At 45.2% G+C, this 22,019-nt stretch overlaps 1 protein-coding gene across 6 annotated transcripts; it reads left to right on the top strand.

Annotated features, from left to right (window-relative positions):
* The first annotated feature begins 1,256 nt into the window (after positions 1-1,256).
* On the top strand, positions 1,257-21,218 carry LOC125004038 (CSC1-like protein 2). Of its 6 annotated transcripts, none has more exons than XM_047578374.1 (24): positions 1,257-1,573; positions 5,994-6,212; positions 7,240-7,319; positions 7,540-7,578; positions 9,420-9,510; positions 10,048-10,085; positions 10,380-10,522; positions 11,254-11,305; positions 11,904-12,012; positions 12,105-12,175; positions 12,257-12,337; positions 12,418-12,541; positions 12,729-12,862; positions 13,396-13,533; positions 13,607-13,760; positions 13,870-13,976; positions 14,865-14,951; positions 15,036-15,101; positions 15,194-15,356; positions 15,444-15,549; positions 15,735-15,902; positions 16,038-16,153; positions 16,240-16,323; positions 17,262-21,218. In XM_047578374.1, the coding sequence occupies exons 2-24, from the start codon at positions 6,021-6,023 to the stop codon at positions 17,460-17,462; spliced, it is 2,544 nt and encodes an 847-aa protein (XP_047434330.1). In that variant the 5' UTR covers positions 1,257-1,573; positions 5,994-6,020; the 3' UTR covers positions 17,463-21,218. The 6 variants fall into 6 exon arrangements, with proteins under 6 accessions (XP_047434330.1, XP_047434328.1, XP_047434331.1 ...); XM_047578372.1 differs by having other exon boundaries at positions 17,259-21,218; XM_047578373.1 differs by lacking the exon at positions 1,257-1,573 and adding an exon at positions 4,955-5,181 and having other exon boundaries at positions 17,259-21,218.
* The last annotated feature ends 801 nt before the right edge of the window (positions 21,219-22,019 follow it).

Genomic DNA, 22,019 nt, shown 5'->3' with positions numbered 1-22,019 from the left:
TTACACAGTTTTAAATACCTAAAATGACAAAATTCATCTTTGAAAACATATAAAAATATTTAACATTTGTATTTTAGCGTTTTATTTTGGCCCACTACCGTGGAGGGGTGGAGCTTATGACCTATACTGCAGCCTCCAGCCACTAGAGGGAGCTGTACTTGCTTTGACTTCACTTTAGACGAGCACTTTAAAAGGGACGGGGCCAGAACATGATTAATGGAAGTCCAGTCTTGACTACAGAAACTTATATACATGTACACAGTTTATATTAATATGTGGCTCTGCTGGATCGGAGTCGACAGTGCCACCATCAGGTTCAGAGTTGATTATAAATGACAAGATGACGCTGTGGCGAAGCTTCAACCAACAGTAATCTGGGTGAGAGAAAGAAAGAAAGAAAGAAATCAGCTCTTCGTCTTCATTTTCTTCTGGTTCTTCATATTGATTTGCCCCATAAACTGTATAAATATAGATGGCGGAACTGCTCTTTTAATGTGAAGCCGAAACAAGTAGAGCTCCCCCTGGTGTCTGGCTGCAGTACAGGTCATAAGCTCCCTCCATGTTAATGGGCGGCGCTTGGACCAAACTAAAACACTAAAATGCACTCCAAATAATTGCTTTTCAAGGATGGTTTCTGGCATTTTAGGTAGTTAATATAATGTTGTTGGCAGTTTTGCTTTAGAAACTGAATGTGACACACCAACCACATACCAACCACACTATAAAGCGGTTTCGTGGGACAGTTGTAAAGACTATTTTTACGAATACATTGAGTGCATAATTCCAACATTTGCTTGTAACTGGTGGGGGTGGAGCAGAGCGTACTATTAATTAATTAACAAAAATGCGAGTGAGGTCGGGGCATCGCTAGCGTGGCTCCGCCCTCTGGCTCCAAAGTCACTAGATGGCGCCGGTAAAATAGCATCAGTTTGGACAGTGAGAGGAAGTGGAGACGGGTCGTCCATATGTATATACAGTCCATGGTTTGCCCCGTTCTTTGTGTCTTATTCTGACCCAGACTTTCCAGGGAGAAGAGGAATCCTGACTAATGAGAAGCTGAGGCTGGTTCTGAGGGTTAGTTTGTGTATCAGTTATATCATTTATTATATCAGTGTCAGTGTTTCAGTGTCTGAGTTAATAATTATTAATAGAAACTTCCGAAGAGGCAGGTGCACTCTTATTGTGAAGGGAAGGTGTCGCCCCCTGTCGGTGGCCGCGGGTCGGTGCTGCTCCCCCTCCTCCTCCTCCTCCTCCTCTTCGACCGCCTCCATTTTCACACCGACACCCGGCGGAGCAGCAGCGGCTCACAGCGGACTCGGTGACCGGCGGACGGACGCGCTCCTGCGGCAGGATTCTCCCCGTGACCCCCAGCGACGGCTCTACCTCGTCGCGGCCTGAATCAGCGTTTTTTTTTCTCCGGGATGGCGGCGGGACGCGGCCGGGGCGGCGGCGGCGGCGGATTTGCGAGGATTTAATTGGTTGTTTTTTTTTTTTTCCTCTTTTTTTTTTTCCCTGCAGTGAAAAATATTTGAGGGTTGACGGGAGGAGAGGAGGAGAGGCTTTGGATGCTCAGGTACCGGCTTTATTCTAATTGGGTTTATTTATTACGAGCTCTATGCTCGGGTTTATTATAAGGCGGCTTTGTTTGATCTGCTGAGCGGCTGATTAGCGGCGGACAGGCCGCTAATGCAGCCTCTCCGTTGGCCTGTGTCCGTGGCTCTGCCCGCTGGTTCCGCCCGGACACACAGCATCCGTCCGGCCCGGTTCCGTTCTTATTGGTGTGCGTGTGTGCGTGTGCATGTGCGTGTGGTTACATAATGTGTGCGCAGAGGACACGCTGCTGTCCGTCCGTCTGCGGCCGTATTGAGGTCTCAGACCGACGCAGCGCTCCGCTCCCTCCAGAGCCCCTCGGGTCCGACATCCGAGGCGGATTTGGGGCTTTTGTTGTCCGGAGGCCGCGGATGATGTCGGCCGGGCTGCAGGTGCAACAGGGCCGCAGCTTCATCCTGCAGGAAAATGACAGAAGGAACCGGGTCAGAGCTGCAGCATCAGACCGATCGATTAACCAGTCATCGATTAACCAGTCAATCAGTCAATCGATCAGTAAATAATAAATAATGAACGGATCATTAGTCTGATCTGAATGAGTGAATTATCAATCACTGAGTCTGATAAACTGAGTATTTATTTCTGATTAATTCTTATGAAGTTGTTATTTAAAGATGAATTCAAATTTGTATTTATTGGTTATCCAAAAAAAAAAAAAAGAAGAAGCGTTGAATAAGGTCAGCTGTTATTTATTGGTTCAGTCAACCGTCATGGTTCTTGGTTCCTTCTTCAGTAGCTAGTAGCAGAGCAGGAACTTTCCCCAGAACACCAGGAACCGGCGGTGACGTCAGCGAGCTGTGATTAGTAGAACATGCGCGCGAACAGCCGCTCTAAATGTTAGCTTTGAAGAAACGCTCGAGCCACTGAGATAATGTGTAATGACATTTGTTGTTATTATTTAACTGTTGTCACTTCTCACAATGACAACGCAACCGCGAAAAGTTCCCCGAGGTCGTGAAGTTCCTCAGCACCTCGCGTAACAATTCCACGGTTTAACGGTTAAACAATGTTACGATAATCGTTTTAAGTAAAACCTAAACTTCTAACATAATATTGTAACACAACAATTTATTGCAACGTAAACTTTTAGTGTAACTTTTTTTTTTACAACGGTCTTAACAGTTTAACGTACAGTTTTAACTTAATATTGTAGCGTAACAATTTATTGCAACAGTTTAACAAAAGAGAACATACATTTTTAACGTAACAATTCAACATAAAAGTGTGACGTAACAGTACAATGACATCACAACGTTTTTTTGTTTTTGTTTTTTTTTTGTTTTTTGTCGTCGCGTTTTTGATCTTAACGGTTCCGGTTTCACTCGATTGGAAAAACCGGAACGACGAAGCTCCAGTTGGAGGCGGCCATCTTTAAATGAGACCTCTGATGCGTTCTCTGATATGATCTGACAGATGTGGGTCAGTAAACGTCACACAGCTGATTCACATGGGCCCAGAGAGCAGCATTAAAACCTTCATCAGATTACAGCATCAATGATTCATTGATTAACTGAGTAGTCGGTCGAATGGGGAAATAACTGGCTTCTTCTCACAGTTAAGAGTTTTTTGTTGTTGTTGTTGTTGTTTCAGTTACAGTTTTCTCTCTCTCTGACATTTTGTTCACTGATCAGTTGATCCATTCATAATAAAAATGGTCTTAAATCATCACCAGTGAACTATCTTGACTTGTTAGGATATAAAATAATACTTTTTTGTGAGAGAACATCTGTCACCGTTTCTGTTTTGTTGTCATTTATAGTTGAAGCTCTGAAATCCTACTCTTGAAAGAGGACCTGGAGTAACGCTGCCTTCACTGACCTCTGTCAGTTAGGAAAATCTGTTTTGTTTGATGGCACTTGAATGCATCATGTCAGTTATAATCATCACATTCGCGTTGGAGCGAATTTCTTCTGTGAAAACGAATCCAAACCAGTTAATGGATGTTGAAGGAAAAGGATCAGACGTCTTCAGGGGTCTCGCTTTGAGTCAAATAGAGTTTATATCCAGGTGCATTATGGGAAGGTCACAGTCTGTTAACGTGTTGCTAGCATGCTATTAGCTGGTACTATTAGCTTTGTGTTTGATTCAATAAAGACTAGAAAGAGTCATTAACTTAAAGCTACTTCAGTTTATTGTTTTAGTCGTCACATCAACATCTGGTCTCACCTGATCCATCAATAACTACCTGGTATTTATTAAAATGTGTCCCCGGCCTGAAGTGTGTGTCTTTAAGCAGCAGCAGCAGCGCCACCATGTGGTCAGTAGAACATAGTGTGGATGGATCTCTACCTACAACTGGACCAGAACCAGGAACATGATGGTTGTTGACTTGGAGACATGATCCAGATTAAAGAACAAGACGGAAACAAGTTAACGTTTGAATTTATGTTAGGAAGGAAGGAAGGAAGAAGAGAAGGAGGATGCAAGGAATCAACAGTAAATGGAGGAATGTAAATAAATAAGGATGGATGGAAGGAAGCAGGAAAGAAGGGCAGATGAGAGGTAGGAAGGAAGGAAGGAAGGTTGAATGAATGAGTTCATCTCCTCTTCTGGTCAGTGGGGTCTTTGATGTGTGTTCACATTAACCAGAGGAAGGAGGTGACATTAACGTGGTTTGGGGGGTATTTTGAGTTGGTTCTCTGGTATTTTTCCTCGTGGCTAAACGAAGCGAGCGCAGATCTGGAGTTTTGTTGGTGAGCGAACCAAACAGCCTGTCTCAGTTCGCTGGTTCTAGGTGACGTTTATGTTGTAGAGCGTCAGAGATCAGTCAGAGAGTCGTCCGGTCGGTGACTCCGTCTCTTCAACGTCTTCAGGAATAAACGGACAGACGGGTCCAGGTTCCCGTCCGTCACAGCTCCGGTCAGGCCTGTGTTTGTGTGTTTGTGTGTTGGAGGAGGCAGCGACGTCCTGAGGGTGAATATCAAACGTCCTCCTCCCTGTCGCCTCTTTATCTCCTGCGCCGTTATCTCGGCCCTGCACGTGTCTCTCTCCACAGCGTTTACATCAAGCAGCACACGCACGCTGTGGCTAAAGCTAAGCTAACGGAGCTAAGCTAGCTGAGGGGAAAGTAACCAGGGTCAGTGTGAGGCTGGAGGAGGAGGAGGAGGAGGAGGAGGAGGAGGAGCTCCGTCAGTGTTGCAGTGCAGCTCTGAGACTGGAGGCTTCAGATGAGTCATGCTGCTGCTGCGCCATGGCAACAGGATGGGGGGGTTTGGACGGGTGGACGGTGTGGAGGGGAGGTGGGGGGGGGGGGTCTGAATGATGGCAGACGGGAGGAATATTCCAGAGACTTCGGCCGAGGCAGCGCCCCCTATAGGACCGTCACACTAAGCCTCCCATTAAACAGCTCCATTCAGAAGTCCATTAAGAATCTATCTGATTGTAGTTCGTTGCTGCTTCAGGGGCCCCTGGACCTCAGCTACAGTCAGGGGGGCCCCACCAAACATCTAATCATCAAACACAGACTTTCTTCTTTTTTTTTTCTTTCTTTGTTCTTCCTCTTCCTCTTTTTTTTCTGACCGAACCGTTTTCGTCATTTTCTTTTTGTCACCAGCGCCGCCAGAGCAGAAGGAGGTGGGTCAGGAGCTGCGGTCGGGGGATCACTGGGTCAAAGGGGGGAAGCACTCAGCTTGCTCAGGCTGCTGGGAAATGTAGTTGGCTAGTTAGCTGATGATACAGAGTACCTAGAACAGGGGTGGCAAACATACGGCCCGCGGGCCAGTTTCGGCACACCAGACGATTCAATCTGGCCTGTGGGATGAATTTGCTTCATGTGAAAATAAGAAGTCATTAAGATCATATCCAAAAAGAAAAGAAAGACATTAATGGAAATTAGTTGCACCAGTTTGTGGCCAAGCAGGTTTTCTGATGAGTTTTACCCACAGTTTCCTGTTATGATAAGTAACAGTACGTACTAAAACAATCTGGCGTTGATGTTATTTATAGGTTGTTATGCTATAACGTTACTTCCTGTCCGCTTGAGGTCAAACTGGGCTGAATGTGGCCCCTGAACTAAAATGAATTTCACCCCCCCACCCTGACCGAGGACGACTCTTCCTGTTTTATTGATTTAACTTGAATCTGGTGATGTTTTACAGGTCTATATGTGCAGGAAACAAACTGCACATCCCATCAGCATTACCATTAGCATCTCTATTAGCATTTCTGATACATCAAGTATTGTCGCCTGTTTGGAACAATTCAAACAGACCCCGAGTCGTTTAAACTCGTATAAAACAGGAAGTTATTTTCGTGGAAGAAGAGGTTCCTGGTTCCTGGTTCCTGGTTCCTCCCTCCAGTCTCTGATTGGTTGAGAAAATAAAGCTGAGGTTTCTTCGCACTCGCTAACACCGACGTTTTTCCCTTTTCTCTCTTCCCTCCCACAGATTCTCAGCGAGGATGCTGCAGTGAGCATGCTCAGAGTGCTGATCGTTACCATGGCGATATCCGGCAGCAGCCAGGCGTGCAGCGGTCAGGACAACTGCTCGGCCAACAGTGAGTCCAAGGACTATTGCTACTCGGCCCGGATCCGCAGCACCGTGCTGCAGGGGCTCCCCTTCGGTGGCGTTCCCACCGTCCTCGCCCTCGACTTCATGTGCTTCCTGGTGAGTCGCCGCCACGAGACCCGACAAGGCCCCGCGTCCACAGACGTGGACGACAAACGCGTCTAAATAGAACAGTCTTGACGTCGTGTGCATCTTTAGTTTTACGTGCGCGTGGCAACAACTTGTTGTCTGTGTTGACCCTTATATTAAGTTAGTTAAATTTTATGTGTTTGCAATTTAAAATGTGTAAAAATGACATAGTCAAGAACAGATATTTTGATGCAACAAAAATAGACATTTTAGTAAATTCTGTAAGTCTGTAACAAAGAAACTGTCATCTGTTAAGTGTTATGTATCAAATATGACCTGCTAAGAATATTGACAGTTGCGGAAAGTATTAACGTGGTATTAAACCGCTGTAAAGACACATATCGCCACCTAGTGTGGAGGAGGAGGATATGTTCCTGTCAGTTATTCCATTTTCTCCGCTGCATGTGAACTGGGACAAGGACTATAGTCAGAAAGTTTTTTGAGAAAAGCTCAATTAAGCTGTGCATGTAAACGCAATGGCTGAAACTAACACTTCAAACCACAGGTGTCAAACATGTGGCCCACAGGCTACATGAGGCCCACCACAGCGTCTAATCTGGCCCGTGGCAGGAAAATGTTAAATCTGTTAAATCTTATTTGTAATCCACTGTTTTACTAAGAGAGGTGGACAGAACACATATTTTTCTTAAGAAATTACATTTTTTTGAAGGATGGTTTATTAAATATAAGCATTCTCCTAATTTATTTGTTCTTCTTTTTACTAAAACAAATGGGGGAAAAAATGATTTGTAGGCTATTATTCTGTTGTGTTACTGGTCAAGCCTGGTTGGGATCAAATTGGGCTGAATGTGGCATGCTAATGTCCATCTGTGTTATTTAGTTCTTGTTGTGGTGTTCAATGACTGTTGGAAAAGTCAGCGCTGCAGATGGCGATGCACTTGTGACTTGATTTATTTTTGAAAAAAAATGTCACAAACTTCTCATCCTCCTCCTTCTCCTCCTCCTCCTCCTCCTTCTCCTCCTCCTCCTCCTCCAGGTGCTCCTCTTCGTCTTTTCCATTTTGAGGAAGGTTGCGTGGGACTATGGCCGCCTGGCGCTGGTCACCGACGCCGACAGGTAAATTAAGATTTTGGTGCTTGTCTGAACTCTGTCCACGTTTCCCAAAAACATTTGTATTTGAAGCGTTTCCTCTTCGTCTCATTACTGCCCCCTGAGGCCGGAGGACAGGAACGTAAACGCAGTCGAGTCTTAACTTTTACTTCCTGATGGATGTTCTTGTTTACAACGAGTTTGACACTTGAACTTTTTAATCATCCTTCTGTTTTTCCTCCTGAAGACTGAAGAAGCGCTTCAGCGACCTGGAGGAGCGGGAATAGTACGTCGCTGCCTCCGTGTCGGTGTGCTAACGTCTTCCTCTGGTTTCATTAACAGGGTTCAGCTTTCTGATCGCTGCACTAACGACTGTGTGTGTGCAGGTGGAGGGTTGTTAGCGCCGCTGGTTTGTGTAGCACAAAACTTTAAAGGGGGAAATGAAGCACTCAATCAAGTAAACTGCGTTTTATACACGGAGTTCTGGTCTCATCAACAATATATAAAACAAATGTTGCTTATAAGGAGAAAATACAGCGGCCGTTATGTGTTTTTTTTAACATGGGCAGCGCCATCGTAGACTTTAATGATCCACAAGGGAAATTAATTGGTCCTAGTAGCTCAGTTGCTGCAAAAAGCTGGATAGAGTTTGGTGTAAAAGAGGTTCTGTAGCGTTCAGTATGACTCAGTTTGCTGGACAATGAGCTGCTCTAGTGTTTGGTGTAGTGGATGTGATTGTCTTTAATGGAGACCAGTTTATTCATTATTACCATAAATTACAATCTAAGTGTTAATTAAAGCTGTTTAGTGGGTGGAGTCACGTTAAGACTCCGCCTCATGCTTCGGCTCCAACTCTGAAACTTAAAACAACAGGTGTCAAACAAACATCCCACAGGAATTTCCTTAAGAATTTCCATTTTTCTGAAGGATAGTTTATTAGATGTAAGCATTCTCCTAATTTACGTATTCTTCTTTGCACTAAAACAAATATTTGTAGGTTATTATTCTGTTGTGTTACTGGCCTGGTTGAGATCAAATTGGGCTGAATGTGGCCCCTGAACTGGAATGAGTTTTATTAAATGGTCCAATAATGATTAAATGGTCCAATAATAACAACAACAGCCACACTGACACCAACACGCTCTTCTCTCAAAACCACCACTTTCACTGTGGCTCTTAATGGTTCCACTGCTCAGTTTCCACATCGTATCAGTGCAGAAGCATAATCAGAATCAGAATCGCTTTACTGATCCTAAGGGGACGTTTTTATTACAGCAGCTCCTACTCCTAATGTACCAGTGTTCAGAAGAAAGAGGAATGCAGGCAATTAGAATAACAATACACAAAACAATGTAAAAAATATATTAAAAATATGCAGTGTAAGTAAGTTGTTGCTCTATATTAGCATTAGACCAGTAGAATTCAAACCGGGCTCAAGATCTCTTTCCATTTAACCCTTCGTTCAGACTGATCCAACCAATTCTGTGACACATTCGATTACCTCACTTCAAAATGGCGCGAAATATAGTCGTGAAAAAATATACTTTCTAATATTTGACTTTAGCAAAGGTGTGTTATTATATAATTCTCAGTACAAGAATCAATACACGTACGTTTCATTTCCCCTTTAAAGCTAATGCTAACAGGGCTGACAGCAGTGGCACTAACTAGCCCCCCCCCCCATAAACATTAATGCTGTGTGTTTACAGTGTCTTTGTGTCACGATTTGTGGGTGCTAATGCTAATGCTAACAGACGTAATGCTAACACCTCTCTCCGTTTGTAACGAACTCAGCCGAAGACGAGACCGAGATAACTATGAACCAGTGAAAAGGTAACGGGCTGCTAACGTGTCGGTTGTGGACCCTGTGATGTGCTAGCTAGCTAGCTAGTAAGCTAGTGAGCTAGTAAGCTGTCTCAGGATGGATGTGTGTGTAGGCGTCTCCAGTTGTGACGGTAGGAAGCTTTACATCTGGAAACACCTCAGAGGTTTTCAGATCACAGCCCAGTCCGTGTTTGTGTCCCCATCAGCGCCCTCTGGAGTCCACTAAGAGGTCGGAGGTCACAGCGGCTACATGCTAACGGCTAGCTAACTCCTCCCTTCCTGTCCGTCTGTCTCTGTCCGCAGCGTTGCCTCTGCGATGCACTCGGAAACGCCAGACCGCTATGAACGCCTCACCTCCGTGTCGAGCTCCGTCGACTTCGACCAGAGAGACAACGTAAGCTTCATCACTCCGTCATCTTCATCTTCCTCCTCTCGGACCAGTCATTCAGTCTGATCTGGTCACAGAACAGTAGAAGAAGAAGAAGAAGAAGAAGACGTTTTCCTCCATCTTTGTTTCCAAAGATAATTTGTAGTTCCTGTCCTTAGAAAAATACACATGATTGTTTGATGCTTTGTGAACATCATCAAACTGTTTTAGTTGTATTTAGTTGTAGGAGTTTATTTTACTGTGTAGTTTGTGTGTTAGTTTTGTGTAGTGAAAGTGTAGCTCAGCTGGTTCCTGTTTGTCTAAATCTGTTGATCATAATCCAGTTTAACACCAGCGGCTCAGAGGAGGGTCATCCTGAGACCGCCGGTCATCGGCCGAGGCTCCGCCCACTCGTTTAGAATTAAAAATAAATCAAAGTCAAACATTCATTAACTTTCTGCTCCTGATGAATTGTTTTATTTATTTACTGTAAATTCTTTGATGCGTTTAGTTCTTTGCCTGCGGTTTGGACTCTGATTTTTCGTCTTCGCCTCTTTGTTTCAGGGCTTCTGCTCGTGGCTGACGGCCATTTTCAGAATAAAGTGAGTATGAAACTGATTTGTCCCACTGTCCTTACAGTCAGCAAACTCACCACAGACGCTTATTTGTCCCATTGTTGTTGGAATCAGCAAACTCATCACAGACATTGATTTGTCCTACTGTTATAAGTCAGTGAACTCACCACAGACGCTGATTTGTCCCACTGTTATAAGTCAGTGAACTCACCACAGACGCTGATTTGTCCCACTGTTATTAGAGTCAGCAAACTCATCACAGACACTGATTTGACACTGATATTGGAGTCAGTGAACTCACCACTTGTCTCTGTCCTCCAGGGACGAGGAGATCAGAGAGAAATGTGGCGAGGACGCCGTTCACTACTTGTCCTTCCAGCGTCACATCATCGGGCTGCTGGTCGTGGTCGGGGTCCTCTCCGTGGGCATCGTCCTACCCGTTAACTTCTCTGGAGACCTGCTGGGTAAGTGCTGCCGCCGGTCTGGAGCCGAGGGTTGAACCACTGGTCTCTGGTCTCACGTTGTCGTCTTGTGTCTGGTTGTAGTCAGAATTATCAGTAAAGACGCTTTCCTCATCCACGGAGCTCCTGGACCTCCGTCCAGAGAAGGTAACACCTGTAGACCTGTGATTGGCTGACTGGTGTCTGATGGTAGAGCCGTGGTGGTGTAGTCAGTAGAGGACGAGACTGGAGAGACAACAGAAGACCGCGAAGAGATAAGAGACAACTACAAAGGGACATAACAGGACTACAAAGAGACGACCTCAAAGATATAAGGGCGACTAGAGACAAGAGACAAGAGACAACTTCAAAGAGATGTGAGATGACTACAAAGAGGCAAGAGACAACTTTGAAGAGACAATACAACTTCAAAGAGACATAACAATACTACAAAGAGACAAAGATGAATACAAAGAGACGTCAAGGAGACACCAACCTGATGTTGGACCTTCTGATGGACGTCCCATCTTCAGTTGTTTTGTCCAACCAGGAAACCGCTTGTCGTTTAGTGACCGTCTGTCTCTTTGTGGACGATCCAGGGACTTCAGGACGATGTCCTAGCTGAAGGAGCTGTTCAGTAGATTCATGTCGCCTCTAAACTCTGGATGTGTCGTAGTGAGAAGATCGGGACGTGTTGTTTTTGTTTATTATTATTTGTGTGACGAAGTTTCCTGATGAATTCTTGTTTCTTTCAGAAAACAACGCTTACAGCTTTGGACGCACCACGATAGCAAACCTGAAGTCTGGGTGAGTCCACGAGAAGAGGATCATCAGAAACTGATAGTGTAGCTTAGCACAAATACTGAAACCAGGGCGAAACTGTTCGTTTAGCTTAACATAAACACTAAATCCAGGGGAAACTGTTAGCTTAGCTTAGCACAAATACTAAAAAAGGGGGAAACTGTTAGTCTAGCATATCACAGATACTGAAACCAGGGAAAAGCTTACCCTAACTTAGCACAAATACTGAAAATAGGGTGAAAATATTAGCTTAGCTTAGCACAGAGTGAAAACTGACAAAAATGTTAAACTAGCTTAGCACAAAGACTGAAACTAGGGGAAAGTGTTAAACTAGCTTAGCACAAAGACTGAAATCATCTGAAAATGTTAACCTAGCTTAGCATAAAGACTGAAAACATGGGAAACTATTAACTTCGCTTAGCATAAATACTGAAATCGGAGGAAACTGTAATCTTAGCTTAGCGAATATACTGAAAACAGGGGAAACTGTTAGCTTACCTTAGCGCAAAGGTTGAATGTAGGGGAAAGTGTTATCTATATCAGAAGCTATTGCTAGCTCTGGAGATATTCTGATTTAAACAGAAATGTATGTTTTGTCTTTTAGGACGAACTTGTTGTGGCTCCATACGACGTTTGCCTTCATGTATCTGCTCCTGACCGTCTACAGCATGAGGAGACATACGTCCAAGATGCACTACAAAGAGGACGACCTGGTAAGACAGCAGATCAGGGACCAGATCAGAACTTGGGTCTGTAAATGCTCTTTTACTGTTGTTTTAATGATAGGAGTGGTGTTTTCTTGCAGGTGAAACGCACTTTATTCATTAACGGCATCTCTAAATACGCTGAGGAGACTCAGATCAAACAACACTTTGAGTGAGTCCTCGTCCTCATCCTGACATTTAAACATTTGTCTCAGAGGCTTCAGACTGACATTGTGGTTCCTCTCGTTTACAGACAGGCGTACGAGAACTGCACCGTGCTGGAGGCTCGGATCTGCTACAACGTGGCCAGACTCATGGCTCTGAACGCTGAGAGGTGGGAGAACGAACCCCCACCGATCACGTCTTCTTCATCAGCATCGTGGCTGTCTGAACGTCTGGACTTTGTCTTTGCAGGAAGAAGACGGAGCGCAGTAAGAAGTTCTTCACTGACCTGATGGCGAAGGAACACGTTCCCACCATGATCAACCCCAAACCCTGCGGACACCTCTGCTGCTGCGCCATCACCGGCTGCGAGGAGGTGACGATAATACAGAGTCTAAAGCCACGTTCCACTAAAGAGTTATTATAATTAACGTTAACTAGAAGCCAGAGTTAGCAACAAACCTTCACTAGCATGTTAAATGTTAGTAAGTTAAATATTAAATGTGTTAGTCGTTTAACATAAGCATGTTAACATGTTAACTGTTAGCATGTGCGTCCTGCAGGAGGAGGCCGTTAGCTACTACACTAAGAGGGAGGCCAAACTGAAGGAGGAGTACAGGAAGGAGAAGGAGAAGGTCCACACTAAACCTCTGGGCATGGCCTTCGTCACCTTCCAGAATGAGGCCATGACAGCCATGTAAGACCCGTCCTGACTCCGCCCCTTTCATCTCCCTCTAGCTCCTCCCACCCATCCGTCATCACGTTCTCTAAAACTTTTACTTTAAGTTTTTGTTTCGGTGGATGTTTTTTGTCTGTATAATATGTAGAGTTCCTGTTCCACTCCCAATCCTTCCTTTGACCACACCCCTAACTGTCTGACTCCGCCCCATAACTGTCTGTTTCCACCTACTACCTGACCCCACCCCTTAATTACCTGACTCCACCTCTTCACTGCCTGACTCCTCCCCTCAACTACCTGACCCACTGCCTAACTATCTGACTCCACCTCCGAATGATCTGACTCCGCCTCCTTAGGGTCTGACTCCACCTCCTAATGATCTGACACCACCCCTTAACTGTGTGACTCCACCCCAAACTATCTAACTCCTCTCCCTAATGGTCAGACTCCACCTCCTTAACTACCCGACTCCACCCCTAACTGTCCCACCCCACACCCTATCTGTATGACTCCACCTCCTAACTGCCTGACTCCACCCCCTCTGTCCACAGCATTCTGAAGGACTTCAACGCCTGCCAGGTTCAGGGTTGTCGATGTCGCCAGGAGCCTCGTTCCTCTCAGTTCAGCGAAGTTCTTCACGTTCACAACTGGAGTGTTTCTTACGCACCGGACCCACAGAACGTCCGCTGGTACGTCCCCCACCCACCGAACACACCAAACGTACCCTTAGAGATCAGCTGATGTTGTTCCTCTTTCCTACAGGGAACACTTGTCGCTGGGCGGGATCTCCTGGTGGATTCGCTGCTTCATCATCAACTGCATCCTCTTCATCTTGCTCTTCTTCCTCACCACTCCTGCCATCATCATCTCCACCATGGACAAGTTCAACGTCACCAAGCCCGTCGAGTATCTCAACGTAAGGACAGACCCACCGTCTTTTCATCTCACTTGACCAAGAATTCTGTCCATCTTCTTTCTGATGATCCTTTTTCTTTTTCGCTCTCTCTCTTTGTTCTTTTGGACAGAATCCCATCGTCACTCAGTTTTTCCCCACTCTGCTGCTCTGGGCTTTCTCTGCTCTGCTGCCCACCATTGTCTACTACTCTGCCTTCTTTGAGGCTCACTGGACCAGGTACTCCTGCTTCCTCTGCCCCCTGTCACTAACGCTAGCATGCAGCTGGTTAACAGTTAAAAGGCAACCATAAGCCCCAAGACGCGTCCAATCCAGTCCTGAGACCTGCTAGCCTAGCTTAGCACAAAAACAAGGAAACCTCTTGTTCTAGCTAAACTATTAGCCTTGCTTAAACAGTCAACCTAGCATAACAAAACCACTGAAAATAGGGGAATCTGTTAATCTAACTTAGCACAAAGTTTGACAATAGTGGAAACGGTTTGCCTAGCATAGCCAAACCAATGAAAATGGGGGAAACTGTTAATCTAGCTTAGCACAAAGATTGAAAATAGTAGAAACAGTTAGCCTGGCATAGCAAAACCAATGAAAATGGGGGAAACTGTCACTGTAGCTTAGCACAAAGGTTGAAGACAGTGGAAACAGTTAGCATAGCATAGCACAAAGATTGAAAATATTGGAAATAGTTAGCCTAGCTTGCTAAAACACTGAATATTGCAGAAACTGTTAACCTAGCTTAGCACAAAGGTTGACAATAGTGGAAACCGTCAGCCTAGTATAACAGAAAGATTGAAAATAATGGAAACAGCCTAGCATAGGAAGACCAATGGAAATGGGGGAAACTGTCAATCTAGCTTAGCACAAAGTTAGCTTAATTAGCAAAAAAAAGTCAAGACCGAAAGATTTGGAAGTGAAAATCAAAACGAGTCCAGTTTGACAGCAAACCTCATATTTGAAACTGGACGACTGCGTTTCTCATATTTGACCTAATGCATCTTCTCCAAACCTACTTTAAACTCGTCTTACCTCTTGATTTACATCAAGAGGTCCCTGTATGAGCTTCTTTTGCCCATCTTACATCTTCATTTGCCCCTGCCCGGGTTTCTGCAGGTCTGGAGAAAACCGGACAACGATGCACAAATGTTACACCTTCCTCATCTTCATGGTTCTGCTGCTGCCGTCTCTCGGACTCAGCAGGTAATAATGATAAACCCATCGGCCTCTGGGTGACCTCTCACCTCTGATGTCTCAATGTTTACACGTCTACTCTGTGTTTTCCAGTCTGGATGTTTTCTTCCGCTGGTTGTTTGATAAGAAGTTCTTGGCTGATGCCAAAGTCAGATTTGAGTAAGTCGCAACTAAGTCAAACCTAAACACAATGAAACTTGAACTAATAAATAGTTATAAAAGTACATTTTGATGCTTCACGTTGCCTTCAGGTGCGTCTTCCTGCCGGATAATGGAGCGTTCTTTGTCAACTACGTCATCGCCTCCGCTTTCATTGGTAACGCAATGGACCTGCTGAGGATTCCCGGTCTGCTCATGTACATGATCCGGCTCTGCCTGGCTCGCTCCGCCGCCGACCGCCGCAACGTCAAGAGGGTAAGGGCTAACAGCAACTCACAGTTCTGACATGTCAGCCTGAAGGGGGCGCTGTTCTGACACCAATGCTCTCTCTGGTTCCTCCAGCATCAGGCCTACGAGTTCCAGTTCGGGGCGGCGTACGCGTGGATGATGAACGTATTCACGGTCGTGATGGCCTACAGCATCACCTGCCCCATCATCGTCCCCTTCGGTCAGTCACCACTCAGCATGGATGGATGGATGGATGGATGGATAGATAGATAGATAGATAGATGGTTGTTAGCTAGCTGTTAAGAATTGCAGGTCATGCCCCAAGTTTAAAGGCAGGTTGGGCCAAAACCAGGTTGAGTCCAGAGTTCGGTCTAACCAGGTGTTCTGCTCACCTGTCCCCTGCAGGCCTGATGTATATGCTGCTCAAACACCTGGTGGACAGGTACAACATGTACTACGCCTACCTGCCATCGAAGCTGGACAAGAAGATCCACTCCGGCGCTGTCACCCAGGTGGTGGCTGCTCCCATCCTCTGCCTTTTCTGGCTGCTCTTCTTCTCCACTGTACGCACAGGTAAGCCCCGCCCCCTGCTGCACCGACCAATGAAACACCTGATATGCATTTACTCATTTAGACAGGTTCATTGTTGTTTGGTGGGTGGATGTGTAACATGTAGCTAACTAATGCTAAATGCTAATGTGCTGTCAGGCTTCCAGACGCCAACCTCCATGTTCACTTTGGTGGTGCTGATCGTCACAATCGTTGTCTGTCTGTCGCACGTCTGCTTCGGGCACTTCAAGTACCTCAGCGCTCACAACTACAAGGTAACATCGGCTCAGGATCCTACAGTGAACCGATCAGCTGTTAAATCAGATGTCTCATCGTCTCTGTCTCACTGTCTCTGTCTCAGATTGACACCAAGGAGAACGACGTGGACGCCGTTGAGAACGGACGTCCAGCTCGTCCCTCGTCTTCCCCGACCACAAAATCTCAGGTGAGTTATGTTCTCATTATTTCTTACATGCAATAGTCAACAAACTAGCTTTAGATGAGCTGGCTTGCTAAGAAACTGGCTAGCGAAGAGCTAACTTGCTAACAAACTAGCTTTAGAGGATTTAGCTTGTTAACAAACTAGCTAGAGATGAGCTGGCTTGTTAACAAGCTATCTTTAGGAGTTAATTTGCCATACAAAGTAGTTTTAGAGGAGTTAGCTCACTAAGAAACTAGCTAGAGAGGAGCTAGTTTGTTAGCTAGCTAGAGAGGAGCTGGCTTGCTAACAAATTAGATTTAGATAAGTTAATTCGCTGACAGACTAGCTTCAGAGGAGTTAGTTTGCTAAGACACTAGCTAGAGAGGAGCTAACTTGCTAACAAACTAGCTTCCAAGGAGTTAGCTTGTTAACAAACTAGCTAGAGAGGAGCTGGCTTGTTACCAAACTAGAGGAGTTACTTTGCCGTTAAAAACTAGCTTTAGAGGAGTTAGCTTGCTAAGAAACTAGCTACAGAGGAGCTAGTTTGTTGGCTAGCTAGAAAGGAGCTGACTTGTTAACAAATTTGATTTGGAGAAGTTAATTTGCTGACAAACTAGCTTTAGAGGAGTTAGCTTGCTAACAAAGTAGCTAGAAAGGCGCTAGTTGGTTAACTAGGTACAGAGGAGCAGGCTTGCTAACAAACTAGCTTTAGAGTGAGAGGAAAGTAAGACAGTAGATGTAGTTCTATAGTTTTTCAGTTTGTGGTGGACTAAACTACTTCCAGATTCTGAGTTTATTAGAGCATTAGTTTGTGATTTAATAACTTTGCTAACTGAGTGTCTGTCATGATCTAAAAGGCCATGTAGCCAATGTCCATTACAGTAACTTAAATTTGGAAATAGTAATCATGAGCTAAGTAGTTGCTCGTAACCTGGTTGTGGTTCTGTGTGGTCCGACAGCAGCAGCAGCAGCAGCAGCAGCAGCAGATGTACATCGCCCAGGTTCTCCAGGACCCAAACTCAGACGAGCCGGGCGGTGGCAGCGGGGAAGAGGACCGAGGGTCGTCTCAGGACGAGGAGATGCTGAACGGAGGGAACAGCATCAACGAGGCGGATTTCCAGTCAGGGGAGGACAGTCTGATCGCTAATGAGGTCCACCAGTAGCTGGGGTGGAGCTAGACAGAGGGGGCGGAGCTAGTTGAAGGCCACACCCACACTACAGTTAAACATAGAGTTGACTGAATCGATCACTCAAACATCCACACAGCAGACCGCCACGGTTAGCTCCGCCTCCTCTCAGCTTGAAGACTTGACCCTGACTCAAGACGCCGGCGCTGGGTCGCCAACATCCTCCAGTCCTGGACGCCCACGGGAGCTTGATGGACATCAGACTGTCTCCACGGGACGTCTCTGTACATAACCACAAAGCCAAAAGTTTTTTCCTGGGGTGGGGGCACAGGGTTGAAATATTCGTGCCTGGGCTGGATTCTGTTCGTTTGCACTCGTGTCTTGACTCTTGATCCACCGCCAGTCCCAGGGACTCAACCAGTCCAGGGTTCAAACGCTCCAACGCTCTCTGGACGCCGGGGTCTCCGGTAGTGGAGCGCCCAAGAAAAAAACAAAAACAACAACAAAAAAAAAAACGTCAAACCGCCAGTTCTTGTAGTCGTAGATGCTTTGCTGACCCAGACGCTCCTTCCCTCCTTCGTTCTGTGGATCTGGCCGCTACCTTCAACTCATCGCCAGGAGCTTCTGTTGTTTTTGACCACCAAGCTTTAGCTGCACGATATTAAAGCGCCGTTCGGTTCAACGACTCCCCCTTGGACGTTTCCATCCTGATCCCGAGTGTCTCTCCGGCTGGACGTCCCGCTGATGGGAGGGTGGCTTCTTCTAGCTTTAGAGGAGCTAACTTGCTAACAAACTAGCTTTAGTGGAGCTAGCTTGCTAACAAATTAGCTAGAGAGGAGCTAGCTTGCTATAAAAACTAGTTTTAGAGGAGCTAGCTTGCTAACAAACTTTCAAGAGAGGAGTTAGCTTTTTAAGAAACTAGCATTAGAGGAGCTAGTTGTTAACAAACTAGCTTTAGAGGAGTTAACTTTTTAAGAAACTTTAGCTTGGAACTCGATTGCTAACAAGCTAGATAGAGGGGCGTTAGCTTGGCAACAAAGTAGATGTAGTTCAGCCGGAGAGACACACGTCCTCCAGATGAGTCTCCAGTTGGACATCCCAACGACACGGGGGCGGCTTCTTCTTCTCTGGTTTTGATTTCACCCGGACTACCTTAACTTGTGAATACCGGACAAAGGGAACGGGGACGTTTGTGTCTGTGTAGGTTTAGCAATCAGAACTCTTTTCATTTGTGAAGACTCTTCCAGCAGCCGAGGAGTTTGACGTTGGGTAGACGAGAAGAGCGGCGCTTTTCTTCCAGACCGTCTACTCTCAGAACTCTCAAGGGAAATGTAATCTGTGTAATCGAGTGTGCGTGTGCGTGTGTTGTTGCGGCATCTTGAAGGTTGGACCAGAAACTTTCACAACTGACAACAGAAGAGTTCATTCAGCAAAATGTTGAGCATCAATGTTTTCGCCTCCTCTCCTGCATTACTGCTGTAGCTTCACGATGTGTTAGCATAGCTTAGCACAAACTTGGCTCCAGGATGTGTTAGCTTAGCTTAGCACAAACTTGGCTCCAGGATGTGTTAGCTTAGCTTAGCACAAACTTGGCTCCAGGATGTGTCTGGCATATCTTTGCACAAACATGGCTTCACGATGTGTTAGTGTAGCTTAGCATGAATACAGCTCTGGGATGTGTTTGTGTAGCTTAGCACGGACACGGCTCCAGAATGTGGTAGTGTAGCTTAGCATGGACATGGCTCCAGAATTTGGTAGTGTAGCTTAGCATGGACATGGCTCCAGAATTTGGTAGCGTAGCTTAGCACGAACACTCCAATCAGATTCGTTGCAATCACGACCTTCTATCGTAACACATCGTCACTAGCAACAGTTATTTTACGAGCTACAGGGGTTTGTTAGCTTGCCCTGCAGGTGGCTGCTACAATAACTTGTTTTCAAAAACATTTTTTAAAAGAGACAAAAGTTGTTTTTTCTTTCTTGTGGTGGAGCTAGACTAACTTTCAGTCTTTGTGCTATGCTAAGTCAAATGCTTCCTGGACAGCTGCAGCTTTAATGGAGATTATTTTCCCATGATCCTCTTGGTGTAGAGGAGTTGTTGTTCTCATTGGAGGGTTTTGGAGGGAAGATGGTGGCAGCTAATCTGTCCTCCAGTTGCTTTAACGTTTATTGTGTTTTTTGTTTGTTTTGTTTTGTTTTGTAGTGAATGCTGCAGATTCTTCAGAAGTTGTGAAACACTGACTAAGCAGCTTCTTGCGAACATCAACATCTTAACGTTTCTGTCAGACTCCTTTAAAACAAAAAGGGTCTTAAACCATGTACACAATGCTAACAGACTGAGGCTAATGCTAACAGGTCACGAGCAACTGTCTGGATTGAGCTAGCTAGGCTAATGTTTAGAAGCATGACGAGGACAAATCAGACTGTTATTTCTGTTTAGCTCACATCTGTTCAGAAGGCAATGAGGTGAAATCTGTTAACGAGTACAACATTGTTGCTAACCTTAGCCTGATAGCATCTACCCCACTGACTTAACATAGTTAGCTAATAATACGCTACCTCTTAGCCTGTAGACGTAATACCTGGTTACTACTGAAAGCTTGTTAGCCGAACATTAAGAGTTTATTTTGTTCCATCACACGTCTTTGAGGTTTTTGGTAAAACTTCGGAAAACCAAGAGCCTCTTAACGAGCCTCTTTTTTTCAGTTGTCTGTAACAAGACCTCGACTTGAATTCACCTGGAGAACCTCTGCCCTCTAGTGGACAAGATAATGAATCAACCCACTTAAAAACATCGAGACTAAAGTTCTGATTCTACATTTGTGGCTAAAAGCGGCTCCAACATTGAATCATAAACCTAGTTTAAGATCTTTAGCTCTTTGGGCACCTGTTTGTCTGGTGCTGCCCCCTAGTGGACGAACTAGACTTAGCGTTGAAAACACTGGCGCCGATGCTGCAGTAGCTTCTCCACATTTAAAGGACGATAACGACGGAATAGTCTCAGGTTGTTTTTCTTTTCCTAAATAATGTTTACATCAGTTTGTGTTGCTTTTTTTTTGTAGTTTTGTTCTGCTGTGTGTGTGTGTGTGTGTGGGTGTGTGTGTGTGTGTGTGTGTGGGTGTGATGGACACGGAGCTGGACTATGAAAGCTGTAGCCTCCGGGGCGTCGTGTTTCTTGGGGGCTACACGCTGGAGAACCTGCAGCGTCCGTGTCCTCGAGTTTCACTTCATGATCGTATGCACGTGAGGAAGAACCTGAAAAAGAAACTGAAGGTCTGGACCTGCTCCCAACTCAGCTGATCCTGATCCTGGTTCCTCTGATCCTGACCAGGCCGCCTCAGGCCACCCTGAGCGGGGTCAGAGGTCACAAGGTCGGGGGCCGGGCCGGGGGGTGGGAGGGGGGGGGGCGAGTTGAGAGCGGTCCAGCGAAGAGTCTGTGTGATATTTTTGTATCTGAAGTATTTGATACCGAACACGTGTTACAGAAATGTTGCTAGCTGCGAGGACGCTGGTGTAACTTGAAGGTTTTTAATAATCCGCCGCTGCTTTTTGCTTTTCTCCGTTTTCTAACTCGTTAAATGTGAAAAGAAGAATGTGAACGGTAGAGTGAAACCAAGCGTCGGCTGAAAGCTGCTGAAGAAAAAAGTGTAAATATCCATTCGACCCGCAGCGTGGACTCATTCCTGCTTTTAATTTATTGCTGTGACTCTATTTATTTTTACTCTGCGTATGTACAGTGAAACATTCGTCCTATTTATGTTACTTGATCAATAAAATCAGCTTCATCTGTCACACACTGTTGCCTTTGTGTTTGTGGACATGTCTGAAATATCAATTAAAAGATGATTTATATTAGCTATTAAATTAGAAGTCAGGATTATTATGACGTTAATTACTGTAAAAAAACATAGATATATGTAACTAATTATATATTCAGACGTGCGGCTCAACATAGGATCTTATCTGACTGGCAGCATGAATTTACAATGTGCAAAAATCACACTGAGACCCAGGACCATGATAAACAGCAATGTGCCCATATATATATAATAATATAATATAATATATAATAATATAATATAATATAATAAATATATAATAATTATTCTGTTACTGGTCTGGTCCGCCTGAGATCAAATTACAGACTCTCACCGGTTGGTGGCGGTGCTGCATCTTGTAATAAACCTCCAGAAGAAGAAGAACCATCTCTTATTATTCAGCGAAGAAGAAGAAGAAGAAGAAGAAGACCCAGCAAGTTAGCCGCTAGTTAGCAGCTGGCTAACTCGAAGCTAACGCTAACGTGATGTCTACAGCCTCTAAAGTGGTTCTGGGAGTTTCCGTGGTTCTGACCGTTAGCACCGTGGCTGGTGTCCACCTCAAACAGACCTGGGACAGAGAGGTAAACCGGACCGAACCGGTCTAACGGTAGCAGCCAGGCTAACAGCTAGCCTAACGGTTAGCAGGGGAGAGGTCATTGGATGTTAGCGGTGTTTTTGTTTTTTCTTTTTTTTATCGGTGAGACGGGTCAGTTGAATGGAATTAACGTAAAACTTTTAGCTTGTAGCTAAACTGTCTGGACAAAAACGACCCCAC

The sequence above is a fragment of the Mugil cephalus genome, chromosome 2, assembly GCF_022458985.1.
Source record: "Mugil cephalus isolate CIBA_MC_2020 chromosome 2, CIBA_Mcephalus_1.1, whole genome shotgun sequence".
NCBI lineage: Eukaryota > Metazoa > Chordata > Actinopteri > Mugiliformes > Mugilidae > Mugil > Mugil cephalus.
Note: the sequence above shows the minus strand (reverse complement) of the source record. Positions and strands in the feature narration are given on the sequence as shown.

Coding starts and splice junctions, on each gene's coding strand:
- LOC125004038 (XM_047578372.1), top strand. CDS start 6,021: ATGCTCAGAGTGCTGATCGTTACCATGGCGATATCCGGCAGCAGCCAG. Junction 13,534..13,606: donor GACCCACAGAACGTCCGCTG/GTACGTCCCCCA, acceptor TCTTTCCTACAG/GGAACACTTGTCGCTGGGCG. Junction 16,324..17,258: donor CCCCGACCACAAAATCTCAG/GTGAGTTATGTT, acceptor GTGGTCCGACAG/CAGCAGCAGCAGCAGCAGCA.